This window comes from Anomaloglossus baeobatrachus, chromosome 3 (genome assembly GCF_048569485.1).
Source record: "Anomaloglossus baeobatrachus isolate aAnoBae1 chromosome 3, aAnoBae1.hap1, whole genome shotgun sequence".
In the NCBI taxonomy this organism is placed as follows: domain Eukaryota; kingdom Metazoa; phylum Chordata; class Amphibia; order Anura; family Aromobatidae; genus Anomaloglossus; species Anomaloglossus baeobatrachus.
In genome coordinates, this window is record NC_134355.1 from 32,934,436 (window position 1) to 32,954,742 (window position 20,307).

Sequence of the window (20,307 nt, forward strand, 5' to 3'; positions counted from 1 at the left end):
GAACTGGGGCGGGTGCTGGGTCTCCCAATAGGAGCTAGAAGAAAAGGAATTTACGGTAAGTAAACAAAATTCCCTTCTTCTTTGTCGCTCCATTGGGAGACCCAGACAATTGAGACGTCCAAAAGCAGTCCCTGGGTGGGTAAAAGAATACCTCAATAAAAGAGAGCCGAAAACGACCCCTTCCTACAGGTGGGCAACCGCCGCCTGAAGGACTCGCCTACCTAGACTGGCATCTGCCGAAGCATAGGTATGCACTTGATAGTGTTTTGTGAAAGTGTGCAGACTAGACCAGGTAGCTGCCTGACACACCTGCTGAGCCGTAGCCCGGTGTCGCAATGCCCAGGACGCACCCACGGCTCTGATAGAATGGGCTTTCAGGCCCGAAGGAAGAGGCCCCGAAGAACGGTAGGCTTCAAGAATCGGTTCCTTGATCCACCGAGCCAAAGTTGACTTGGAAGCCTGCGAACCCTTACGCTGGCCAGCGACCAGGACAAAGAGCGCATCTGAACGGCGCAGGGGCGCCGTGCGAGACACGTAGAGCTGGAGTGCTCTCACTAGATCTAATGAATGCAAATCGTTTTCACACTGGTGAACTGGATGAGGGCAAAAGGACGGTAAGGAGATATCCTGATTGAGATGAAAAGGAGATACCACCTTAGGGAGAAATTCCGGAACAGGACGCAGAACCACCTTATCCTGGTGAAAAACCAGGAAAGGGGATTCGCATGACAGCGCAGCAAGCTCCGACACTCTTCGGAGTTATGTAACTGCCACTAGAAATGCCACCTTCTGCGAAAGACGTGATAAAGAGACATCCCGCAGAGGCTCGAAAGGTGGTTTTTGAAGAGCCATTAACACCCTGTTAAGGTCCCAGGGTTCCAGCGGACGCTTGTAGGTTGGAACTATGTGGCAAACTCCCTGCAGGAACGTGCGGACCTGCGGAAGCCTTGCCAGGCGCCTTTGAAAAAATACTGAGAGCGCCGATACTTGTCCCTTGAGAGAGCCGAGTGACAAACCCTTGTCCATTCCGGATTGAAGGAATGAAAGAAAAATGGGTAAGGCAAAAGGCCAGGGAGTAAAACCCTTATCAGAGCACCAGGACAAGAAGATCCGCCACGACCTGTAATAGATCTTGGCGGACGTTGGTTTCCTGGCCTGTCTCATAGTGGCAATGACATCCTGAGATAAACCCGACGACGCTAGGAGCCAGGACTCAATGGCCACACAGTCAGGTTGAGGGCCGCAGAATTCAGATGGAAAAACGGCCCTTGTGACAGCAGGTCTGTGCGGTCTGGACGCGCCCACGGCTGACCCACCGTGAGATGCCACAGATCCGGGTACCACGACCGCCTCGGCCAATCTGTAGCGACGAGAATGGCGCGACGACAGTCGGATCTGATCTTGCGTAACACTCTGGGCAACATCGCCAGAGGAGGAAACACATAAGGGAGTCGAAACTGCGACCAATCCTGAACTAACGCGTCCGCCGCCAGAGCTCTGTGATCTTGAGACCGTGCCATGAAGGCCGGGACCTTGTTGTTGTGGCGTGACGCCATGAGATCGACGTCCGGCGTTCCCCAGCGGCGACAGATCTCTCGAAACACGTCTGGGTGAAGAGACCATTCCCCCACATCCATGCCCTGACGACTGAGAAAACCTCCTCCCCTTTTTTCTACGCCCGGGATGTGAACTGCGGAGATGGTGGAGGCTGTGGCTTCCGCCCACAGCAGAATCCGCCGGACTTCCTGGAAGGCTTGACGGCTGCGCGTGCCGCCCTGGTGGTTGATGTACGCGACCGCCGTGGCGTTGTCCGACTGTATGCGGATCTGCCTGCCCTCCAGCCACCGATGGAACGCCTTTAGGGCTAGATACACTGCCCTTATCTCCAGAACATTGATCTGAAGGGAAGACTCTATCGGAGTCCAGGTTCCCTGAGCCCTGTGGTGGAGAAAAACCGCTCCCCACCCTGACAGGCTCGCGTCCGTCGTGACCACAGCCCAGGATGGGGGCAGGAAGGATTTTCCCTGCGATAGAGAAGTGGAAAGTAGCCACCACTGAAGAGAGGTTTTGGCTGCAAGGGAAAGAGAGACGTTCCTGTCGAGGGACGTCGACCTCCTGTCCCATTTGCGGAGAATGTCCCATTGGAGTGGGCGCAGATGGGACTGCGCGAAGGGCACTGCCTCCATTGCTGCCATTCGGTCGGCGCGGAAGTCCCGGTCTTCACAAACCAGCAGCTGCTGCAGCGTCTGTGAAACAAGCGCTCCATGCACAGTCCCCATGGGGACACAGAGTACCTTTAGATGCAGGGCCCTGTCCCTGAGGATACATAGACTCCTGTCCGGCAGATTCCCACAGGGGCTGCGGAGGGAGCCCGGTCCCAGTGAATGGATGACCGGTCAGGATCCCACTTCTCCCAGAGCCTCTAAGGGATGGTGAAGGAAAACGGCATGTGGCTCCAGCCTCTGTACCCGCAATGGGTACCTCAACCTTAACAGCACCGCCGACGTAGTGGGGTGAGAAGGGAGCATGCCGGGGGCCCTCTTTTCTTCCAACCGATAAAATCAGCAGCTGCTGCTGCTGACTAAAATGGGAATGCATGAGTGGATGTGTGCCTCCTTCCACACAAAGCATAAAACTGAGGAGCCCGTGATGCACGGGAGGGTGTATAGGCAGAGGGGAGGGTTACACTTTTCAGTGTAATACTTTGTGTGGCCTCCGGAGGCAGAAGCTATACACCCAATTGTCTGGGTCTCCCAATGGAGCGACAAAGAAATTCTGTGATTGTAAATGCGACGGTGCGGATACACTTTTCGTTTCACTTTTTCCCCATTATGTAGATAGGGGTAAAATTTGATTGGTAAATTGGAAAGCGTGGGGTTAAAATTTCACCTCACAACATAGCCTATGACGCTCTTGGGGTCCAGATGTGAGAGTGTGCAAAATTTTGTGGCTGTAGCTGTGATGGTGCAGATGCCAATCCTGGACATACACATTCAGCTTTATATATTAGATTTTTTTTTTAAGTTGGTCTCTTTCCCTGTCTATTTCTGTTTGTGTCTTTCTTCGTGTGTCTTTTTTGTCTGTCTGGCTTTTTTTTTTCCTATCTTTTTCTGTCCCTTTCTGTCTCTCTCTCTCAGTCTCTCCACCGACATCATATTACCTCACACATAAGCTTCTTATACTAACAATGTCCTTTGTTGCCTATAGCAACCAATCACAGCTCCTATTAATGACCTGCAGCTCCCAGCTCCATTCTCTTTAATGGAGGCAGGTTTTTGTAGAGTAACTGTAAAGCGCGAGGTTAAATTTTCCCATCAAAACATAGTTATGAAATTCCCTGAGTCAAATTGAGTGTGTGCAAAATTTTGTGATTGTAAATGCGACGGTGCGGATTCCTTTTGCGGACATACACACTCAGCTTTATATATATTAGATTTTTTACATGGATCCTTTGTATTTACTGACTCTTTGGCCTATTATATTTTCAATTGTTGATATAGAAAACAAAGATACGTATGAAAAACAGTGGATTTTCTACTTTTCACACGATCTGAACCTGTTTATGAACACAAGTATCTGTTCACACTTATCTGGCTGCTGATGGATCCTGTATGCAATGACATAAACAAAAAAAAAATCAAATAACTTTAATAATAATAAAAAAAAACTTTATTGGAATCATATCCTCAGCTGCCCACACACAATTCAGGTTTACAATATATAAAATATACAATGTGTGCGAGACCTGGAAGTGCTTAATTATCATCTGTCCGTGTACGGGAAGCTTCTGATTCTACCATCACTTCAACCACATCCCTTATCCCGATTTACAAAGATCGGAGCTCGGCAGCATCAGGGCTTTGTACTGAATACAAAGGGGTTAACTGCTAGATCTGCATCCGGCACCAAGACAAATAATGGGAAGGTGCTTGATGGAGCCATAATGCATCTGTGTGTGTGTGATCCTCCTCAGAAAATGTATCTCCCATAGTGAATGTGATAAAAAGAAATTACCTATTGTGTAAATCAGGCTTTTAAATATAATTATTCTTTCCCCCCAAAAAAATGTAACTAGTAAAAAATTAGCAATCTGGCAATTTTCACACTGGAGCTTTTTTTTTTTTTTTTACCATTCTATCAGGACTTACACACGCACATTAACTGCAATGAACAGACTCTGATCTTATATTTTGTATTGAAGCATCTAATGAGCGTGTGCAAACCATCGTAGAAGGAGGAGGAGAGCTGTGACATCTATTCTGATTCATGAATCCTTAGCTTTGTACAGAGATGTTACCTATCATTGTAATCCTGCCTCTGATGATTAAGAAACTGCTGAAAACTCATCCTGAAAGGAAAATGTATGTATCTATCCCCAGTGTGAAAATGGCAAGGTGACTAATTTCTTTCTAAATAAATACGTAACACAAAACACTGATTTAAACAGATCATTTTCTGATGTAAAAAATAGTCCTTTAAAATAAATCAAATAAAAAGGCATAATGAGGATATGAACTCTTAAGAGTTATATTAGTATTGCATCAAGTAAACAACCCCCCCAAAAAGAGGGGGGGAAATCGCATTGAATCAACAGCTTGGATGAGGCAATAAAGGATTCATGGAGTGTAACGTTGTATTCCGGAGCTGCTGATTGGCTGAGAGAGATCATGCGATTCTTTGGGAAAGGGAAGCACTATAAGAGAGGAGCGGGCACTACCATGCACAGGTGCTAGGGACTCATAACGAGCTCAGATGAGCGCAACTTGTGCTTCGAGTATAATGGAAGTCAATGGGGGACTCGAACGTTCTTCCAGAAGAATGCTTGAGTTTCCCAATATACTTGGTACTCTATTCGCGCTCATCCCAGCGTCTGATTGCTCGTTACAAGTACCGAGCATGGCAGTGCTCACTCATCACTATCATACTCCTTATTAAAGGCCTCTTTCCATTGGTCTGATCATTTTACTATTTAGATTCTTGACAACATAAAATATCATTAATGGGAGGCACCAATCAGTGGTTGTCAATTAAATATATTATTCACTGTAAGGTGTAATCCGTGCTAAAAGTGGGCACAATCCTGTCCACTGCTGAGGTACATAAACTTACAGGGCATATATTATGGATAAATGCCAAATAACTAGGAAAAGAATGGTACAGATCACTATAGGTGAAAGTCTTAGGCAGAACACAAGACTTTTTGAATTTTTTTTTATCCTACAGACATTGTACTGTTAAGATTTTTTTTTTTTGCAATTAACTTCATTACCTTAATTTGCCTCAGAGCTGTTTTAATGCGCAGTCCTTTAGAAACTGCTTTTAGCTGCTGCTCTGCAATAATCTGTACACAGCAAGATCCATACACTGCATTGCAAGTCTGAATAGGCCTTACCTTGTCTGCAACCGCTCTGCTCCTCAATCCCATGTATTGGGTTGTGTATGGTTCTCATTGAGCAGCAGCTAAAAGCAGTTTCTAAAGGAGCAAGAACTGGACATTAAGAACAGCAATGCAGCACAGAACCAATACATGATAACAAGAATCAGTAACTTTGCAAAGATGGAATATAATTAAAATAACAAAGTTTAGTTACTTTTAACAGTCTTATAATTTGTATCATCAAGGCTACATTTGGCATGGGGCTGGTTGCAATTAAGAAATCACATTTCAACATCCAATTATTAATATATATAAATCTGGGAAGTGCCCTTATTAATAAATGATGCAAAGTCTCCCAAAACAAACAAACAATAGTCCAGTCCTTCAGGCGTCCGTACAGACAGAGACCAGTTCTCCTGTAAATAATCAGCACATACTTAGTATATGCTCCTACATTCTGCCAGCAGCTCCTTGCCCGGCGGCAGATGATGGCATCTGTAAGTCCCCTATCAGTAGAGGAGACACAATGGCACCTGCTACACGGCAGCAAACGGTCTACTGGCTCCATTTTCCAGCAATAGCTTCCAGGCAGCGGGGGCAGGGGGTAAGGGCAGATACGGTGGTATACTTTCTGCACCGCGGGCAGCGTTCTTTGGTACTGGGCTGTATAATGACTTTATAAGTTTCTTCCTCGCAGATGTCGCCACCTGGAAAACAACAGGTTAAACAGATAATGTGAACGGTCCGGAAAGATGAATTGCAGGGGGTTGGGGATTTATAAGGGTGGAATGATCCTACCTTCCAGGTTGATGAGGAACGACCCTTTAAGGACTATGGCGTCTGCTGAAAGGTCCACTGGAGCGTCGGTCACCAGACTGGTCTGAGCGGCCAGCAGTAATTCATTCAGCTGTGACGTGCTGGACGTCTCCTCCACCTGCAGCGTCTGGGAAAGAAGGGATTGGAAAAGTGAACCCTCCCATCATTATCCTGACAAGTTATTTTTATTCATTGGAGGAAACAGGAATCCATGGGTGTTCACTACTGCCACCAGGAGGCTGACACTATGAATTACAACCTTAAGGGGGAAAAAAACCCCCAAAACACTGTTCCTTCTCAGCAGACTACAACCGCCTATTGGCATTAAGCTATTCAGTATAGTATAGTCTCACCTAGGAGGCAGACTCGGGTCTGTAGTCTTCAGAAGGGTTTCTGCCAATGGTGTATTGTTTATACCACAATGGTTTTACCATGGGAGAGTGGTCTCTGCACCCAAACTTCGTCAATCAAATCTGCCTGCAGTGGGGCGCTCCAGACATCGACCTAATGGCATCTAGACATAATCACAAAGTTCTATTGTTCATATCCTCCAGAAATCACATCCAATGCTCTGGTGATTCCTTTGTTTCAGTTTTCCCTTCCTTATATCTTCTACCCAAGAAGGTGAAGTCAGAAGACCTTCACGCCATCCTCACGGCCCACAAGATCATGATATGTGGACGTATGTGTAGACAGTCCGTGGTTACTTGCAGATCGACCAGAGGTCCCGTCTTCCACCCGAATTCTCGATCTCTTAAGTTAATGGCGTGGCTCTTGAAGTTGCAGTTCTGAGATCCTCAGGATTTTCTAACCAGGTTGTGCAGACCATGACCAAGGTATGGAAGCCATCCTCGTATCTACAACTGTACCTGGAGGGCCTTCTTCCGCTCGTGCAACTCTCGCGAGATCTCACTCATGTTATTTTCTCTACCTTCCCTTTTCTTATTCTTGCAGTCGATCTTTAGTCTGGCTTAGCCCTTGGCTCTCTCTTGGGTCAGGTCTCAGCCCTTGCCTTTCTTTTTCAGAAGACCCTGGCTTCAAAACTTCAAATCATAACCTTTGTTCCTCCTTACTAACCTCCCTTGGACCTTAATTTGGTGCTAAATACACTACAATGTCCTTTTGAACCATCCACAGCATTTCCCAGCTCTTGCTTTCCTAGAAGGTGGCGTTCCTGATGGCTATCATTTCCATCAGATGAGTATCAGGACTAGCGACCCTGTCTTGCCGCTCTCCTTTTCTCGTGACAAGGTGGTGTTAAGTATGGTGCCTTCATTCCTTCTCAAGATGGTTTCCTCCTTCCACCTCAAAGTCGAGATCTTTCTTCTCTCTGCCCTTCTTCTAATCCTTCAGAGGAATCTTACACTGTTTCGATCTGGTCAGAACCGTGCGTCACTACCCGATGGTGACATCTTCCTGCAGAGGATCAGATTCCCTGTTCATCCCTCAAGATGGACTTTGCAGAAATCTCTCTGGCTCTAAAATGAATATTGCCTGCTGGATTTGTTCTGCTATTCTAGAATCATATAAAGCCAAGAACAGGGCGCCCCTGCTGTGGTGGAAGGCTGATTTCACTTAGGAAGTGGGGCTTCCTGGGCTCTTTGCCATCAGACATCGTCCTTTCTAAAAGCTGCTACTTGGTGCTCCGTTGCAACGTTCCCAAAATTCTAGAAGGTTCATATCTTTGCTGTGACTGATCCAAGTCTGGGCAGAAAGGTGCTGCAAGTGGCGGTCACTCTGATTGCTACTTGAGTGCTCGGCCTTACACATTCATATACATTTCCCAGCCTGCAGACTGCTGTGGGACATCCTATATGTTCCTGTGAAGCCTCCCGATTCTGGAGGAGCTGCTCACATCCCGAATAGAGTTTTCCTGTCTGACAGAGACTGGTTATAACTAAAGCCACACACAGCCAGGCATGCCAAACTTGCTATCACAAGCCATGCCCAATCTGTCAGATTCCTGTCATAAAGCCGCGCCCAGTCTCTGCTCGCCCCCTGAAGCCGCGCCCAGTCTCTGCTCGCCCCCTGAAGCCGCGCCCAGTCTCTGCTCGCCCCCTGAAGCCGCGCCCAGTCTCTGCTCGCCCCCTGAAGCCGCAACCAGTCTCTGCTCGCTCCCTGCAGCCGCGCCCAGTCTCTGCTCGCTCCCTGCAGCCGCGCCCAGTCTCTGCTCGCCCCCTGAAGCCGCGCCCAGTCTCTGCTCGCCCCCTGAAGCCGCGCCCAGTCTCTGCTCGCCCCCTGAAGCCGCAACCAGTCTCTGCTCGCTCCCTGCAGCCGCGCCCAGTCTCTGCTCGCCCCCTGCAGCCGCGCCCAGTCTCTGCTCGCCCCCTGAAGCCGCGCCCAGTCTCTGCTCGCCCCCTGAAGCCACGCCCAGTCTCTGCTCGCCCCCTGAAGCCACATCCAGTCTCTGCAAGACCAGAGGTGGAACAAGGAGCTGAAAGCTTCTTTCTCCAACATTCAATGTCAGGAAAGTCTGAAGATCCTGCCAGGACCTTTGGGTCACAAATCAGCATCAGGTGACTAGAAGAAAGAGAAGAGAAGGTGCCGTATACCCGGTGCTCTCCTGACATCCTAGGAAGGAAAAGACTTCTACATAATTGAGAATAATGCACTGCGTCTCATCGATCACCTTAGCACATCTTTAAACAGATAAAAATCAGTAGTTTCTTGAATGTTTTTCACGCCGGTACAGGCCACATGGACGGCGCACACGTACACACGGATGAGAAAAATGGACCCGTGCCACACAAGTGTGTTTTCAAGTATACAAAGAAAGGAGGCTGAATATGTATTATCAGGTTTTGTAGCAGCGGAGGTGCCTATAATGAGGCTCTGCAACAGGTGAAGTTGTATCACAAGGTTCTGCAGCAGCTGAGGTGTGAATTATGAGGTTCTGCAGCAGCTTAGGTGTTTTATGAGGTTCTGCAGGAGCTAAAGTGTATTATGAGGTACAGATACAGACACACACCACTATTTTCCATTTCACAGTCCTTATATGTCAGGGGTAATGTGGGGACATGTGCAGCTCTGTATCCGTGTGGTGTGGAGTGTGTGATGCACTTCCCAGGATCTCTGCTCTGTTATATACAATACTAGAATGATGATAGAGGTCAGCACGGGGTCATGCTACTGACAGCCAATGAGTGTGCAGTGGGCAGGCAGAGGCCGGTGTTGGGGTAGATTACTGACAGCCAATGAGTGTATAGAGGGCAGTGCTAGGGTAGATTACTGACAGCCAATGAGTGTATAGAGGGCAGTGCTGGGGTAGATTACTGACAGCCAATGAGTTTATAGTGGGCAACCAGAGGATGGTGCTGGGGCAGATTACTGACAGCCAATGAGGTTGTAGGAGGTGGGCAGATTACTGACAGCCAATAAGTGTGTAGTGGTCGGGCAGAAGGCGGAGCTGGGGAAGATTTCTGATAGCCAATGAGTGTGTAATGGACTGCCAGAGGGCTTTGGCAGATTACTGACAGCCAATGAGTGCGTACTGGGCGGGTAGAGGACGGTGCTAGGAAAGATTACGGACAGCCAATAAGTGTGTACTGGACGGGTAGAAGGAGGTGCTGGGGCTCAGTACGAACAGCCAATGAGTGTGTAGAGGGTGGGTGTGGACACTGAGGTGGGGCAGGGCCAGCTCTGCCTGTGTGGCTAGAAAAAGAAAAAAAAAAAAAGCACAGGTAGCTGCCAAGTTTGGTAGAGCCGCAGGTAAACAAAGTGGGTGCAGGGAATGAGCTGAAATTAAGGAGGAATAAAAAGGTAGAAACAAAAAAGTAATGTATAGCGGTGTTATATATTACAATACAGCACAGATTAGCTTAAAAAACCAATATGGATTTCGGGGTCAGACAACTTCTCTAAGGCTGTATATCTTACTGTGAGCAGCTTACATCTATGGCTTCCTATGTGCTCAATGAAGGTTATGAAAAGGGATTTTACGTTAAGTCCAAAAAAATCTTTCTTACTCAATTTCATGTATTTGGAGCAGAAAAACATTTTTGCAATTGGGTTTGAATAAAAATATTGCCCCATATTGATTTCACAGGTTCTTAGTTTTTCTGCACAATGAACTTTGATGTCGTCTGTGGTCATAAATCATGTGAGAGGAGCTCGGAATAAAACAGATAATTTCTACAGATTCCCCATCAGTCTGTCAATAGAAGCTCACTGATGGGTTCTCAGTTAGCTGATTCTGCAGCCGGCAATGCAGAGTCTACAGAAGGAAAACCGTGCAAAATTCTAAATGAAACCTAAAAGCAAATATAACTTTTAGACTCAATTGCACACAAGACCTGAGTGCATGCTGGGAGTTGTAGTATCCCTGTAATTTGCTCTTGTACCCATGAGACATTCCCACAGTAGACACATTTGGTCTCTCACCTCCATTAACTCAAACAGCAGGCCGGGCTCGATGACGATGCTGATCTCATACTCCGCTGTATTCTTGCCGGCTGTTGCCCCAAAGAATAGATCCCTCATGGAACAAGCCGCCTCCACCGCTTCCACCAGTCCCGGCTTCTTCCACACCGAATTCGGCACAAACCACCCGGTTCGGAAAACACTGTCACCATCTAAACAGAGACAGAAAAATCAATGCAATATCTTCTGCCAGGAAATATATGAAGGCCTGGATATCCCAGATTAGGGAAACATGACTTTTTAGAGAAACCAGCGCCCCTCCTGCTCACAGGTTGTGTGTGGTATTGCAGCTTTGCCCCTTTCACGTCAATGAATCTGAGCCAAAACGCCGGACATAACCTGTGCTATTTTTTCTAAAAGATTTCACCGACGTATGTTTCTGCACTTGTAGGACCCCTTTTTATAGGCTCTGCTATACTCCTGTGAAGCCCCGCCGGTGTTGTATCAGTGCATACCTTCAGGGACTCCACGTAGCTGGTGCTGGTCACAGGTAGGGAATCTTCAGTTTTTGATCGTGACGCCACTCTCAGATTTGCGGTCAGAGGGGACCGCCACTGCAGATTAGGAGGCACCTGGGGCTGATGGTGGGTGCAGTCGGGTGTAGTAGCCTCCTGAGAGTGAGGCAAGCCCCAGGGCCCTTTGTAAAGCTGTAGTACCACAAGTCGCAGAATGACCACACGCAGGCAGAGTGTCTTTCAGGGTTTTTACTCACTTCAGGTGGCAGGGTGAGTAACCCGGGCGTAGCTGGGATGAACCAGGTGGGAACCAGGTATCCTTCCGGCTGACTGTATGAGGGTGACTACAAACTCGCCTTCCTTAGCCCTTGGTGGTTTGGGGTGACCCCGACTTTTAGTCCCTATGGGGGTCACCCAGGGAAGATGCTCCAAGCCTCTCTCCCCTTCTTGTTTTGCCGTGTGCTTGTTCCCCGGGCCAGGCCACTCCAGCCTCTTGCCTCCTGTGACCTATGGGCCCTACTTGCGGTTACGTGGCTGCGGCTTTTGGTTGTTGTGGTGTGGGCTGTAAGAGCCCCACACCGGCAGGTTTAGCAGGGAAAGGTGAATCTATCCTCGCTTCGGGATCTGCCGCCCGGTTGGGCCTGGTGCTCTCTAGAAGTCTCCTTACTTCCCACTCCGTGCACTCTCTAGCTGAAGCTGGCTTTCAGGCAGCACTTCTAGTTGACCGTTCTCCCCCGTCTGTAGCCACTGCGCGGGCGCTGTTAGACAGCAACAGCCCCACAGGTCTGCTCCTCACTGAGCCCTCTGGAGTTCTCCTTCTAACTGACTCACTGCTCCTCCTCTCCTGTTCTTGCCTACGCCACCTAGCAACCAGACTCTCCACCACACCCCTTGAGAGGAGATGGAGGCTTTTTAACCCCCTACCACTATTCCAGTGGAGGTATAGGCTTTGCCCCCTCCTGGGATCCCCAGGGGTCCTCTCATGGGTACATGTGTGAGACCTGATCACTATGCGCCTGTGTTCCACACCCCTGTCAGCCATCTGGATTACCTGTATTGTACTGTCCCCAGCATGGGTGCAGTACTCAGTGGTGCCTGACCAGGTCAGGGGCGCCACATTCCCCCTTAGTTATCACCAGCACGTCCTCGGGCTGCAAGACAACATTTTTAAAATGCATAAAACATTAAAACATGTAAAACATTTTTAAAACCACCATGTATCAGACATCACCACCCTCCACCCACAAGTCCGTTAACCCACCCAAAACCCTCTCAGGAGGCAGGTCACCGGTCCTGTTGGTAACCAGGTCTGGGCCATCTGTTTCTCCAGACCTTTCCTCCAATCTTCCTCTCCCGTTGGCCGCGACTTCAGCCACTTCTGGCAGGATGTAGAGGCGGCTTTCATGGGCTGGTGGTTTCAGGGTATACCTGGCCTGGTGGATCCGCGCCGTCAGCCTCTTCTGGCAGGATGCAGAGGCGGCCTCCACAGTTGGTGCTGACCAGGTACCCTCTTTGTGGTGGTGAGCCAAGGCCCCATAAACAGGCGTGCTCTCTGGTCGCAGGCGAGCCAAGGCCCTTTTCTACGGACGGGCCCCCCTGGTTGCAGACGAGCCAAGCCCCTAAACAGGCTGGCCCTGGTGGTGGTGCCACTGGTGTAACTATTTACACTGCGAGAGTTTGTGGCTATAGCAAGTTCATAGCCTTAAGTTTATTTCTCACAATAGTTTTTGTGGGCACATTCTTGAACTTTAAAACGTTGCAAACAAAACTTGTCAAAACTGGTCAAAACAGTAACTTCTTACTTTCCTTTACTTTACTCCTCTTTTTCACTAGGGCGAGGGCACGTTGGGCACTGGCACCTGTGACTTTCTTGCTCTTTGTCTCTGTCTTCATCTGTAGGATCTTTATCTTTCCGTTCTTGGTCTTCATCTGTTTCTACATCTGGTTCTTTATCTCTATCTTGTCTTTCTTGTCTTTCTTGTCTTTCTTGTCTTTCTTGTCTTTCCTGTCTTTCTTGTCTTTCTTGTCTTTCTTGTTGCAGGGGATGGCTGTAAGGTTTGTTGGGACATAGCGTTACGCCCAGAGCATACAATCCTCTTTCGCCTTGATGCAGGGTGAACTGAACGGAATCTCCCATCTTTAGATTTCTGCAAGGGTGTCCTCTTGGCAGATGAGCGTTCACATCTCTGCGGTTTACAAATATCCCTTCTTTTATTCCTGGTGCTACAATGAAGCCATAACCACTTTTCAAGTTGAAATCTTCCACTACGCCATAACACAGGGGTCCTCTAGCCTGGGCTTTGGACTCTCTCAACAAACGCTTCTCCTTTAGGTCTCTGGCGGTGACTGCTCTCTGTTCAGGAGACTGTGGTGCTGGAGCAAACTGTGTTCTTCTGCGCCGTGTCTTGCGGGCTGGATCCATGCCTGTGGGCTCCCAGGTGAAGCTCTTAGGCAGCTCTTCTTCTGCAGAGGGGGTCAGGTCCTCCTCGTCCCAGCGGGAGTATGGCAGCATTTCCGGCTCTGAATACATATCTACTGCTGGTGGCACTGGAGTCGGAGTCAACCCTTCTGCTTCCTGGCCTCCTCTCCCCCTTAGTTCTTCCTGGCACTCCAGCTGTGGCAGTGCCGGGGATGGCTGCTCTTCGGCCGGCCCAGGTGAGGGACTCCTTGGTGTAGCTGCTGCAGGAGTTAGCAGGAGACTCTTTGGGGTATGCGGAGGGGGTATGTATTGGCTCACCAACCATTGTGGAAATTTGGCCTCCAGGTCAGCCTTCATCTGCCAATATGCAGGGTCTTCACCCACCGTGGGCTGCCTATCAGGGACCTCTGTGGACCGGGGAGCGGTGTCTGCTCTGGCCTTACAGGCCGGGGTAAATGCTGAGGTAGTCTTTTCTTGGCGGGCCGCGCCTGGCATGGCGGCGGCCTGGTCTTGGCGGGCCGCGCCCTGTATGGCGGCGGCCTGGTCTTGGCGGGCCGCGCCCTGTATGGCGGCGGCCTGGTCTTGGCGGGCCGCGCCCTGTATGGCGGCGGCCTGGTCTTGGCGGGCCGCGCCTGGCATGGCGGCGGCCTGGATCAGTGTCGCTGTTGCAGGGGGCTCTGTGCAGGCTGGGCTGGACGTCGCTGCAGCAGTCTGGGCTTGGCGGGCCGCGCCCTGTATGGCGGCGGCCTGGTCTTGGCGGGCCGCGCCCAGGATGGCGGCGGCCTGGTCCTGGCGGGCCGGGCAGGGCATCGCTGCAGGGACTGGGTCTTGGTGGGCCGAGCAGGGCATCGCTGCAGCCGCTGGGGCTTGGAGGGCCGCACCTGGCGTGGCTGCGGCCTGCTTCAGCGTCGCCGCACCGGACGCCTCTTCAGGGACCGCGGACGTGGCAGCAGGGGTCGGGGCACTTGCGCGGGCCGGGGCATCATTCGACTCACCCGTTGTTGGTAGCACTGGGGTCTGCGTCGTCGCCGTCCCGCCTGACACCCGGCGCGCAGCTCTCCCTTCATAGGCCCGAACCGCCGCGGTCATCTCCTGCAGTTCCATCCGTTCCTCCCGAATCTGCTCCACGACCCGGGTCTCCAGCCGGTTGCAAAACTGGGCCAGCTCTCGATACCACCAGGCAGCGGAGCCTGGTTCTGGGTTCCTGCGGTCAGACGCCATTTCTTCTGCGCCGTCTTCTGCACGGTCTCCCAGCAGTGGACTCTTCGCTGCCTCCTGTAACAAGCTGTCCAGTTTCTGCTCTGCCTCTTTCAGCAGCTCCTCTCCCAGCAGCAGGCTTGTGGCTCCCTTTCTTTCCCGCCGTCTCTCGACGCTTCCACTCTCATAGCTGGCAAGGTCAGAACTCTGCAGGGGATCTCTGGGTAGCCACACCTCTTCGTGGGCGGTAACTTCTTCCAGCGCGGGCTGCTGTTGTTTTTCAGCGCGCTTTTCATGGTGGCAATATGGCGGCGCTTCCAATTTTTCAAGCGGACCGCCTAGGCACATGGTCACCTGTCTGAACAGGTCTAGTCCTTATCCTGTTCGTGACGCCAGATGTGAAGCCCCGCCGGTGTTGTATCAGTGCATACCTTCAGGGACTCCACGTAGCTGGTGCTGGTCACAGGTAGGGAATCTTCAGTTTTTGATCGTGACGCCACTCTCAGATTTGCGGTCAGAGGGGACCGCCACTGCAGATTAGGAGGCACCTGGGGCTGATGGTGGGTGCAGTCGGGTGTAGTAGCCTCCTGAGAGTGAGGCAAGCCCCAGGGCCCTTTGTAAAGCTGTAGTACCACAAGTCGCAGAATGACCACACGCAGGCAGAGTGTCTTTCAGGGTTTTTACTCACTTCAGGTGGCAGGGTGAGTAACCCGGGCGTAGCTGGGATGAACCAGGTGGGAACCAGGTATCCTTCCGGCTGACTGTATGAGGGTGACTACAAACTCGCCTTCCTTAGCCCTTGGTGGTTTGGGGTGACCCCGACTTTTAGTCCCTATGGGGGTCACCCAGGGAAGATGCTCCAAGCCTCTCTCCCCTTCTTGTTTTGCCGTGTGCTTGTTCCCCGGGCCAGGCCACTCCAGCCTCTTGCCTCCTGTGACCTATGGGCCCTACTTGCGGTTACGTGGCTGCGGCTTTTGGTTGTTGTGGTGTGGGCTGTAAGAGCCCCACACCGGCAGGTTTAGCAGGGAAAGGTGAATCTATCCTCGCTTCGGGATCTGCCGCCCGGTTGGGCCTGGTGCTCTCTAGAAGTCTCCTTACTTCCCACTCCGTGCACTCTCTAGCTGAAGCTGGCTTTCAGGCAGCACTTCTAGTTGACCGTTCTCCCCCGTCTGTAGCCACTGCGCGGGCGCTGTTAGACAGCAACAGCCCCACAGGTCTGCTCCTCACTGAGCCCTCTGGAGTTCTCCTTCTAACTGACTCACTGCTCCTCCTCTCCTGTTCTTGCCTACGCCACCTAGCAACCAGACTCTCCACCACACCCCTTGAGAGGAGATGGAGGCTTTTTAACCCCCTACCACTATTCCAGTGGAGGTATAGGCTTTGCCCCCTCCTGGGATCCCCAGGGGTCCTCTCATGGGTACATGTGTGAGACCTGATCACTATGCGCCTGTGTTCCACACCCCTGTCAGCCATCTGGATTACCTGTATTGTACTGTCCCCAGCATGGGTGCAGTACTCAGTGGTGCCTGACCAGGTCAGGGGCGCCACACTCCCATTACTTATATACCTTTTCTATAGGGCAAATAGTGGAAGACTTCTTCTGCCAAGTGTGGAAGAATTGGTGCGAATGAGCGAACCACAATGTCCAGCGACTCGGCCAGCACCATCTGACACGACCGACGCTTGGGATCTCTCTCTTCTTCACAGTATAGCCTGTAAATAGCAAATACATGTATACTTATACAGTGTGTCCACCCATATCCTGTCCACCGCCATTAACTTGAGAACAGCGGCAGCTATAGGCATAGAAGTGGGGTCTAGGTATAGTAAAGTAGCCATGCAATGAAACCACCTATAGCACCACCTGGTGGAAAACAACGGAGTTAGCATTTTTATCTTGAAAACAGAACGGGATAGAGAAAAAAAAGTGAATTACAAAGTTGTAGGGCATCATCAATTCAATACGAATCCACACCTTGCATACAGAAATGCTATGATATGAAACCCAATATCATAGCATTTCTGTATGGAAGGTGTCGATTCATATTGAATTGATGATGCCCTACAACTTTGTAATTCACTTTTTTTCCTCTATCTCGTTCCGTATTCAAGATAAAAATGCTAACTCCGTTGTTTTCCACCAGGTGGCGCTATAGGTGGTTTCATTGCGTAGCGCATGGCTACTTTACTACACCTAGACACCACTTCTATTATAGCTGCCACCATTCTCAAGTTAATGGCGGTGGACAGGATATGGGTGGACACACTGTATAGTCACCGTGTATATTTATATGGAGGATTAATAGTGCCATCTAGCGTTAAACTTTATATAAATCGGACACATTAAAGGGAACCAACCAGCAGGATTTTCATGTATAAAGCAGGGCTATACTGGTGCTAGGATGCTGAATGTAACCACAGACAGCAGAGATTGGATGTTTTACTTCAGAAATATGTGCAAGTAAAGTTCCAGCAATGCACTGCTACTTGATTGACAGGTGCAACAGGAAGAGAATATGTGGGTCCGGTCTTGCCATCTATTCCCGCCCCTGTCTGTTTGCCTCCACTGGAATTAACATCTATGATGGTGACAGGGGGAGGAAGGTCAGGAAGGCAGACAGGGGCAGGAATAGATAGCAAGATGCAACCCACATATTTCCGCTCCTGTTGCACCTGTCAATCAAATAGCAGTGTATTGCTGGAACTTTACTTGCACATATTTCTGAAATAAAACATCCAATCTCTGAATAAAGGGTATGGTTACATTCAGCATCCTAGCGCCAGTATATCACTGGCTTTACTTTATATATGAAAATCCTGCTGGTTGGTTCCCTTTAAAGGGGTTGTCCACTCACCATCCACATCATTGATGCTCCAGTGATGTTGGCACTGGGTCTCCTGAGGCTTGCAAGACATTGTAAGGTCATGTGAAGACTGCAGCCAATCAGTGGCTGATGATGGGCTGCAGTTCTCGCACTTCCTTCAGATGTTCAGAGGAAGTGTTAGCGGCCGCTGATTGTCTGTAGTGTGTATGTGGCACAAGGGTGTCACACGGGTACTGGGAGGCCCAGAGCTGCCATCATTGGATCAGCACCCATGCAGGAGGCATGTTATTTTTGTTTTCCACCAGGAGAGGTTGTTCCAGTAGTAGACGGCCCTTTGAAATACCTGTCTTTGATGATACTGAAGTAGAAGCTGGACAGGTCTCTGGAGATCAGGGTTTCCAGCAGACGAATCACCTTTCCAAACTCGTAATTCTTGTGGGCCTCGGTCACCTGGAGACATGGATAGACAATACTTCAGTCTACACAGGTCACATCTGCGAAGGTCTTCCTAGCGTACTGTGGCTCTTCCATAAGTAGATATGAATCTCCTCCATATGTAAAAAATCTCTATGATTGCAGCCAGGAGTTAAAGCAGAGACTAGTACAGGACGTTGCTCGTTCCTGGATTCCAACCCTGGCTAAAGCTTAAGGGTTCAGGTTTGTAAAAATGTGGCTATTTTCTTCCAGAAACAACACCAGTTGTGTCCACGGGCTGAATCTAATATTACACCTCGGCCCTTTTAGGGAATGCTTGTAAGCTGCAATACCACACTCAGCCTGAGCTCTCGCATGGCGCTATTTCTGGAGGAATGCATGTTTTCAGTTCTTTAGGTGGAGTTATCAACTACAAGCCGATGGAAGTACAATATGGAGGTGAGAACACACACACACACACAATAAATATATCATATATTATATATATATATATATCATATATAATATATATATATAATATATATATATAATATGTATATATATAATATATATATATGTATAATATATACATATATATATATATATATATATATATATATTTGCCTTATTCTGTCTGTCTGTCTCCAAAATTGTGTCCTTACCGCCTCGGCTCCGCCCCCCGCACGAATTGGCCGCTCGCCCAGGCTCCGCCCCCAACACGGATTTGCCTCTCGACGCTCGCTCTGGCCCCGCCCCCCGCACGCATTCCCCGAACCGACAGGAGCCCCGACTCCCAGGTGAGTGCTGTACCCCAGGAAGCCCACATCAGCGTACGCCGCCAACCCAGCCGACACATACCCTCGCATTGCTGGGGTTGCCGGCGTACGCTGGTGTGGGCTCCCGTGCGAGCGGGGGGCGGGGTACGATGGTAACCATGGTACACATCGGGTAATATTGTGTAGCATGGTTACCAACGTACACCGGCTCCCAGGTCAGCACATCAAGGTCCTGCAGCGGCAGAACACACACACACGCACACACGCACACACATAAGAACAGACACACACACATACACACACACCTCAGATCGCATCCACACACTCACAGCATCCGGCGATATCGCTTGCTTCTCGGCCGCGATACTGTGCTGTTGTGACCTTCCAGGACCTGCCGGAGGATCACATGGCCAGAAGCATGTGGTATCTCCGGATGTTGTGAGTGTGAGCGCATATGTGCAATATCGTCAGTGTGTGTGTGCGTGTATGTGATCGGGTGTGTGCGTGTATGCGATCGGGTGTGTGCGTGTATACTGTCTGATGTGTGACTGTGCAGCACGATGGGGAGTGCGCAGCATGGGGGATGGAGCACGATGGGGAGTGCGCAGCATGGGGGATGGAGCACGATGGGGAGTGCGCAGCATGGGGGATGGAGCACGATGGGGAGTGCGCAGCATGGGGGATGGAGCACGATGGGGAGTGCGCAGCATGGGGGATGGAGCACGATGGGGAGTGCGCAGCATGGGGGATGGAGCACGATGGGGAGTGCGCAGCATGGGGGATGGAGCACGATGGGGAGTGCGCAGCATGGGGGATGGAGCACGATGGGGAGTGCGCAGCATGGGGGATGGAGCACGATGGGGAGTGCGCAGCATGGAGGATGGAGCACGATGGGGAGTGCGCAGCATGGGGGATGGAGCACGATGTGGAGTGCGCAGCATGGGGGATGGAGCACGATGGGGAGTGCACAGCATGGGGGATGGAGCACGATGGGGAGTGCGCAGCATGGGGGATGGAACACGATGGGGGGTGCGCAGCATGGGGGATGGAGCACGATGGGGGGTGCGCAGCATGGGGGATGGAGCACGATGGGGGGTGCGCAGCATGGGGGATGGAGCACGATGGGGGGTGCGCAGCATGGGGGATGGAGCACGATGGGGGGTGCGCAGCATGGGGGATGGAGCACGATGGGGGGTGCGCAGCATGGGGGATGGAGCACGATGGGGGGTGCGCAGCATGGGGGATGGAGCACGATGGGGGGTGCGCAGCATGGGGGATGGAGCACGATGGGGGGTGCGCAGCATGGGGGATGGAGCACGATGGGGGGTGCACACCTCCCCCCAAAACACACACACACACACACACACACACACACACACCACACACACACGCGCACTGCACAACACACCACACACACACTGGGAACCACAAACACCGCCCTACACAGACACACGCACACACACACAACACCCAACACACAAACACCGCGGCACACACAAATATATGCACATACCATGCAACACACACACATTGCACAAAACATACCTCCCCCCAAAACACACACACACCCCACACAAACCACGCAACACACAACACTACAGACACACAG

At 50.6% G+C, this 20,307-nt stretch overlaps 1 protein-coding gene across 1 annotated transcript in view; it reads right to left on the minus strand.

The window, feature by feature from the left end:
* Nucleotides 1–3,652: 3,652 nt before the first annotated feature.
* Nucleotides 3,653–20,307, minus strand: part of IARS2 (isoleucyl-tRNA synthetase 2, mitochondrial) — a 145,251-nt gene continuing 128,596 nt past the window's right edge. The window contains exons 19-23 of the mRNA XM_075339113.1: nucleotides 17,852–17,958; nucleotides 16,251–16,396; nucleotides 10,574–10,764; nucleotides 6,176–6,320; nucleotides 3,653–6,084 (exon numbers count right to left, since the gene is read on the minus strand). Of these exons, the coding sequence (XP_075195228.1) occupies nucleotides 5,933–6,084; nucleotides 6,176–6,320; nucleotides 10,574–10,764; nucleotides 16,251–16,396; nucleotides 17,852–17,958 (741 nt within the window). The 3' untranslated portion in view covers nucleotides 3,653–5,932. The remainder of the gene's footprint in view (nucleotides 6,085–6,175; nucleotides 6,321–10,573; nucleotides 10,765–16,250; nucleotides 16,397–17,851; nucleotides 17,959–20,307) is intronic.